The 7,581-nt window shown below is 32.0% G+C and overlaps 1 protein-coding gene across 1 annotated transcript in view; it reads left to right on the top strand.

Moving 5' to 3' along the window:
- The first annotated feature begins 2,792 nt into the window (after window positions 1-2,792).
- Window positions 2,793-7,581, top strand: part of LOC105622608 (protein sprint) — a 17,142-nt gene continuing 12,353 nt past the window's right edge. The window contains exons 1-2 of the mRNA XM_012204024.1: window positions 2,793-2,932; window positions 6,872-6,989. Of these exons, the coding sequence (XP_012059414.1) occupies window positions 2,793-2,932; window positions 6,872-6,989 (258 nt within the window). The remainder of the gene's footprint in view (window positions 2,933-6,871; window positions 6,990-7,581) is intronic.

Genomic DNA, 7,581 nt, shown 5'->3' with positions numbered 1-7,581 from the left:
GTAAAAAGATGATAATGTCGACATATGGATAGATGATATATCTAGTAATATTTTTTAAATGGATAGATAACATAGATAGATGAATGATATAGATGGATAGATAAGATATATAGACAAATGGATAACTTGTATAAATGAATAGACAATGTAGATGAATAAACACAAATAGGTGGATAGATTACATAGTTAAGTGAATAACGCGAATAGATCTGGAGACACTGGTAGTCTCGACGCTAAGGCGCGAGACGTGCCTCTTTTACGCGAGTCGGTTATAGATAACGTAGATAAATAAATGGGTAATGTAGATAGGTGAACACATATAGACCTACAGATAATAACAATAAAAATCAACATTATATACTATTATATACCAACGTTATATAGTGGCAGGAAAGTCAATTTTGTCCAAGGGGACTCCAGATTTTAGGTCATTCAATTAAAATACAAATTTTCTTATATAATTTAAATTATAGCATCGAATAATTTGATTCAAAATGTTTGTTTACATATTCTCTGCTTTAATTAATTAAAAACAAAAATTTTCTTATATAATTTAAATTATAACAGAAAATGTGAAAGAAAATGTGTTCGTATATAAGCTGCTTTTCATCATAACAGGTTTTTTAATCTGAATAATAATCAAATTTAACAATTAATATCTCGGTTCGCAGAACAAAGCAACGATTGTTTCTGACCAGATTGTCAGATTCGGCCGTTTTGCAAAAACACGAATGAGTTTAATTTCGGATATGAGGGGGCTAAACTCAATTTCTCGAAAAGTAACGAAAAAGTAATGATTCGTAAAATTGTGAGATGATTCGATTGATGTAAAGAAAATATAATTGCATTCAAAAAAGATTTGTAATGTGCAATTGTAATAGCTCTTTATACATACACTTAAATAATTAACATATCTTTTGATACAAAAAAGGGAAAGCTATGTAATATAAAATAACTCCAGTCCAGCATCTGACCACTTTGAAAAATGCGTCGTTATTGATTGCCGTAATTTTCGCAGCGACACGACGGGGGGGAAATTGCTACTGTCGTTTTCGCGAACATTACGGGCGGATTGTTCTCTCCATCGCTGCGACGCGACGCATGAACGACTTCATCTTACTTTCACTGCGACTTCCTGATTGCATATTCGTCTTTATTGCCCGTCTATTTTTTTCATGAAGATAAAATAAATAGTATAAAAAAATGGAAGTAGCATGTGGTTTTATAATTCCGGAAATGTCATGAAAATCGAAATTTTAATCCATTTCTCACCTATTAAGTATATAGTAATAAAGAAATAAATGCATATATACAAAATTAACTAATATTATTAAATTAAATTAACTAATATTACATTAACGATATTATTTTCTTTTTTGTTTCGATCGAAATTTTGTTTATGTCGAGCCCAAATCTCTTGTTTAACTAACAGTATGCACTGTATCGCTGCCATTTTTTGCAACAGTGTCTAAAAAAATTATACCATTTAAAAAAAATTTATTTATTTATAGATTATCAGTACATTAAGATTTTTTTAATAGGATATCTAATTGACTTGTTTAAATTGCTTGTCAATTTAATTTGTAACATTATTACAGTAATTTAGTTGCGTTTCTAAGTCTGAAAAATCAATTTGGCATGCAGTTCAAAATATAGTATATATAATGATATATATAGTATATAAATTCAATAGAATTATTTAAGCACTAAAGATCCAACTTCGACCATTATAGGTTTTATTTCCTATTGGTTGTATATTTACATGTATATATGCCCTATAAGATTCTTACTGTTACAAATCATTTTCAAAGAAAAGAAATACACTTATTATATAAATAATAAGCTTTTCGAGGTCAAAATCAACAATATTTGTCAATTCGTACGTTGTATATATGCTGTTTTCCGATGTGTTTTACTACCAAGGACAACGTTGTGAAAAATAACATTTGGAGCGAAAAATAATATTCACTAGCCATGGAATTGGAACTGAAAATATGAGGACCGGTGACTTCTATGACGAAGATTGCTTATAGACATAAGAAAAGAAACGGTGACGTGGCAAAAGAGCGAGAAACGTATTATTTTCGATATCGTTTTTGTGAATAAAAGAAGGTTTCAGGAGCGCATTCATGAATATTAGTTGGCCGAAAAATGAAAAAGAATATGACGGAAGTCGTCGATTGACCGGTAAACACGATATCTTGTTCCCAGTTTTTTGGTTAACGTTTTGAGCAGCTTTTCTTCATCACTTATAGCTCGATTGTTAGCAGCCATTATTGTTTTACGAAACTATTGGAACATTTTTAAACTATAATAAATATTTTTTGTTGTTATTAACTGCTGCAATTTAGGTCATACATGTACATATTTATAATCTGAAATAAACGGTTTCTCTTATAAACTGTACTTCCATTTTTTGAAATTTTCAAAATAATATTGGAAAATTATTAAATAATTAATAATTTAACATTTAGAAAGTAGAAATTACTTTTTAAGAAAGATTATATACACTACTACACTAAAAGATTATTTTTCTCATAATAAAATTTTCTTGGCAGATAAACTATCAATTATTAAAAATGAATTAACAATTTGCAACCGATGTTTCACGACTTAACCGTTCATATCTCCATAGATCAATTTTCATTCATTTTGAAGCCCAATCGAGTAATCAAATAGAATCTGTTTTTTCTGAAAGAATCCCAAAAGGTTGAATCTTGCATCAGTGCGTCTATAAAATGCTGATCATCGTCGTTCAATCGTGAGAAATTCGATTGTGGATTCTTATCATAATGTTACCGCCAATTATCGGCAACATTAACAACAGTGATATACTAACATTGTACACGAATCCCGACAATGGCGATGGCCGAAACATGGTGGCAACACGAACAGTTAACAGAAGTCGCTATGCGGAAATTGGCGTTAAAAGGTAAATCGTTTTATAAAAAGAGAAGGAATGTAAGATATAGATAGATATTTCGACTGATTTTCCGAGAATGATTCATGCTCGGTTGCCATTAATTTCGGTAGAAATACTATTGGATATTAAGTTTCCCGCCGATCTATCGATAGAGAGTAGCCATTTTGTTCTCTCGTGATACTTTCTCTCGCGATACTGTTTTATATTTACATCTATTAACTCCTAACTTTCTGTGTGTATCATTCCACGTTGCGATATTCATAAAAGATATTTTAATTAATCGGTTAATCCGGTTTGATTACGACACTGAATATTTTGTTTTTTGTACCACTGCAACGTGCTTCTGAATTCATTCATTTTCACGTTTTAAAGCTGTTTCTGAATTTTCACGATTCAAGGAACAGTGTGCATCAAAAATGAAGGCATTCATCAGCAAAATTTTCTTTAAGATCGGACAGATATATTTTCTGCAAACCGACTGCTTTTTTTTGTATTTCAGATGGACTTAAGGGTGATAGGTTGATGACGAAAGCGTATTTTCTGTGAAATCGCTAATATGCATTACATCGTTTTTTAAACTTGTTAAGATTATCAATTATGACCCAAAAAATTGATCGTAAGTTCTCTCGTCCGGTCAATTTTCATTCCTTCGCCAGCAGATTGATTTCTTCTCTCGCCTCATATCCTTCTCGTAGTCGCGCACAGAAAAGCTCAGTGTCCTCTTCTCATAATGATTGAATTCTTCTCGAATTTTTGTAATTAGATCGATAAAGCTGTATAATTATAAATATATCAATATCTACACTTTGTAATCTTTTATCTGTAGCATTAATTCTGTTCAGTAAAAAAATTATCCAAAATTATCATGAAAGCTGTTTCCAGTCGCTCATGTTTAAGTCGAAACTTTCCTTCACTTGACATCTGATGATAGCTTTCTTGTTGTTTTTTATTAAATGCAGTACCCGCATAATGTTGTCCCACGATTCGTCTAAACTTCGAGTATTTGCGCGTGCCAACTCACTTATAAACTTTTTATGATAACTGTTTCTCTCTTGTCTTTCTCCAATTCTTGAGTTACATGGATCTCATTTTGGAGAATTTCTTAGTGTTGAGTCGAAGAAGTGAAGAAATTATATACCTCTGTAAAAGTACTGAAAACTAGCATGCCTTTTCATAACTTTCTGCGACAGATTTATCAATTAAATTGAGCGAGCTGCACAAAGAATATATTCCAATTGTGAAAGCTTTTTAATTTGTGCTTGCAATCCGTTATAAACATGTGACATGTTAACAGCGTTATCGTAAGTCTTCAACAGTTCGCAATGTCAATTTCGAATTTAATATGTCAGTTACTGCATCTGCTATTGTCTTTGCTGAATGGCCGGCGTTCAGAATAAATTTGAGGAAGTGCTCAGTAGGTGAATCGTTATCTAGTCCATATCGGACGTTAATTAATCGACATGAAATATGTCGGGCGTAGAATCGACAATAATCGAAAAAATATTTTCCTGATTTTATCTCAGCAATTGAATTTGTCACTTTGTTCGTCATTAACTGAATTCTTCGCAAATGGTATATAGAAGAGAGGTAACTGGTGCGACTACTGTCTGAATTACCATATTAAGAAATGTGATCCAAAATGGATTAAATTCTGCAATGAGCTCAGATATTAAATAATTCCCATTCTGTAGGTATTCAAACTTTTCATCGCATCTTCTGAAAGAAAGACCACGCGAAGCAAAAGCTTTTACAATTGTCACTACGCGCTTTACTCATTTCTCAAATATATTTTTTTTTTCGAGTTTTTCGAGTTGAACTGTCAGTTTTCGAGCTAAGCGACTACAAATATTTTCCCCTTTTCTAAAATATGGATAATTTTTAATATGGATAATTTATGATCCCATGAATTTTCATGAGATGCTATCCGACTGAAAATATTTTTCTAGTCGTTAAATCCTTGTTATTAAATTGAGATGCTTCATCAAATATAAGACATGATCCGTAATATACTCTATCAATACTTTGAGTGTAAATTAGTCAATGACGAAGGCTTTTTTCATCATTTAAAAGATGATGACGTTTGAACAATGATTTTGATAAATAGCGTGTTATCTGGTCTTGTATACATGCTTATTACTGTGAGCAAAATCTATGCGTTTTGTTTCATGCCGTGAATTGCTAAATATTCCTTCGTACGATCATTAATTATTCACTCAGTTCCCAAGCAGAACAACAAGTCACGATAATGTCAAAATGACATTAAAATGAATCGAAAATGATTGAAAAATGACTTTTAATCATTTTGACTCAAGTAGCTTTTGTTGCTTAAGTTCTTGAGCGATAAATGTTGCTTGAAGAATATCTGCATTTCCACCGCAAGAAGCTTTAGAAGTTTCAGGAAGCGAAGATTTAACAGATTCCGTATTGGCACTTGGAGGAGAAGGATTAGATTCATTTTCTTAGTCACTTTTATTTTCCTCCGATTTAATAACAAAAAATGAGTTGAGTTTATTCTTTTAATTTCTTCGTTATTTTTCTCCAAAGATTCGTTAGCACGCTTTCTGCACTGAGATTTTCTCACTAAGATTTTCTTTCTCCCGTTATTCATTTTCCGAAGTCGGTGAACTGAAGGCTTTATATAAAATTTGCTCATAAAGTGCAACACTTTAGGAAGTCGCTACAGTGATGCGAGACAGCAGTCCTAAGCAGCACGCAGTCCCAAGCAGCAACATGTATAGAGTATCGTATAGGTTGGTACACGTTATGACGCGAACGTGCATATTGCTGGATTCACAATTGGTGCATTCAGAACGACAACCGCTCATTGAGCGCTCAATGAGCTCTTTCATTTGATTGATCTATATTTTAGGATCTAATGGAATATGCCAATCAGGTATAAGAGTTCACTCAGTGTACGATTGTTATTCTGAATGCACCCACTGGATCCAGCATATATGTACACGGACATGAGTTTATGGGTGCATTCAGTACTACAACTGAGCGCTCAGTGAACTCTTGCCTTTGATTGGCATATTCTGTTAGATTTAAAAATATAGATCAAACAGATACAAAAACTCACTGAGCGCTCAGTGAGCGGTCATAGTACTGAATGCACCCAATGGCTGCATTCAGCGGAACCGTTGAGTAAGCGCTCGCTGTTATTGGTGTATTCTTTTAGATCATCCAATCAGCATTTTAGATCTGGAAGAATATATCAACATAGCAGCGCTCACTCAACTGTTGAGTTAAACACAGCTAATGCTAAGGTTAGGAGATTAAAGTTCTACATATACCAAAGTAGCGCATAGGTCCTCCATTTTCAATCTATACCTTATATCAATAATATTAAGCGCTTATTGAACAGACAATTAAATCGAAATGGTAATCGAAATAGCCAATAGGAAGATTGTCGGCATTTCGACATAGATAAAAGGAATGCGCTTTGGTAATATAGAACTTTATAGAAGATAATACTTAATCGCTATCTAGCGGCGTAGCACAATGCTGGAATTTAAAAAAATCATTCTTTTGGAGAAAATAAAATACTTTTTTTTTTTTAAGTAAATCCTTAATTTTTATTATTTCTATCACCTGTTCATTTTTTGTTTTATCGATAAAAAAAATAATACATATTTGATGAAAGAAAATTATTAGTTCGCGCATATAGGCAGCATAATGGGAAGAGCGTAGCGCACCGGCATCATCGGTAATGTCAAAATGACGTTAAAATAAATCATCGTAAATAATTTTGGAGTCATTTTGACATCATTTTGATATTATAATCTATATCTATATCTTATTCTGCTTGGGTGTACGAGCAGTGAAGAAAGGAACTTTTCAACGCGGAAAAATATTACTTTATGCTGTTTCCGTAACATGACTATTTCTACGTAAAGCAATCTAAGTACGTGACAAATTGTAATTTTTTTCTTCCCTTCTTTGTTGTAGGAGTGATGTCTTCCTAGAACCGTATCTGCAACAGCACGAGACTGTTCAAGTGATCTCACCGAGCACTCCACCGTCAAATTCGCTGCAGCATCAACCGATGCAACTACATCATGTACAGGTGAGCTGTTAGGAATGAAAGACGATATAAAAAAGTATTCAATGTTTTCTTAATTGTAAGTTGTAATGTCCGAATTACTTTTCCATTATTATTAATGCACATACGCATCGGTCTTATATAAGATAATCGACACGATATGGCATACAAGATTTATGAGTTTTTACAATTTTTTTCTAAGTTCAAAATTAAAAATTGATCGTTAGATTAAAAAAAGTAATATTTTTCAATATTAGAAAAAGTATGAGACTTTTTCAAATATTTACATGGATGCAGTAAAAATTTTAAGAAAGAGTAAAAATTTAATCTATTTTGAATATATATAAATATACAATATGGCCTAAGTTTATGTTTTCCTCTTTTTTGTAAAAAAAAAGTTATAGAAATGGAAAATAAAGAATCAAAGAAATAAATAAACGCTCCTCCTCAAAATATATAAATCTCTTTTATTGTTCCAAACTATAAATTCTAATTCACTTGCCAGACATTGCAAAAATAAATAAGTAAACAAGTTAATTGTTTGCAAAATAGTTGTTTGTATGTGTTTACAGGTCAGTAAATATCAATGTCAATATGTTAATTTATAATCTTGAAA

This window comes from Atta cephalotes, assembly GCF_000143395.1.
Source record: "Atta cephalotes unplaced genomic scaffold scaffold00047, whole genome shotgun sequence".
Classification (NCBI taxonomy): domain Eukaryota; kingdom Metazoa; phylum Arthropoda; class Insecta; order Hymenoptera; family Formicidae; genus Atta; species Atta cephalotes.
This window is presented reverse-complemented; position numbering and strand designations above follow the sequence as displayed.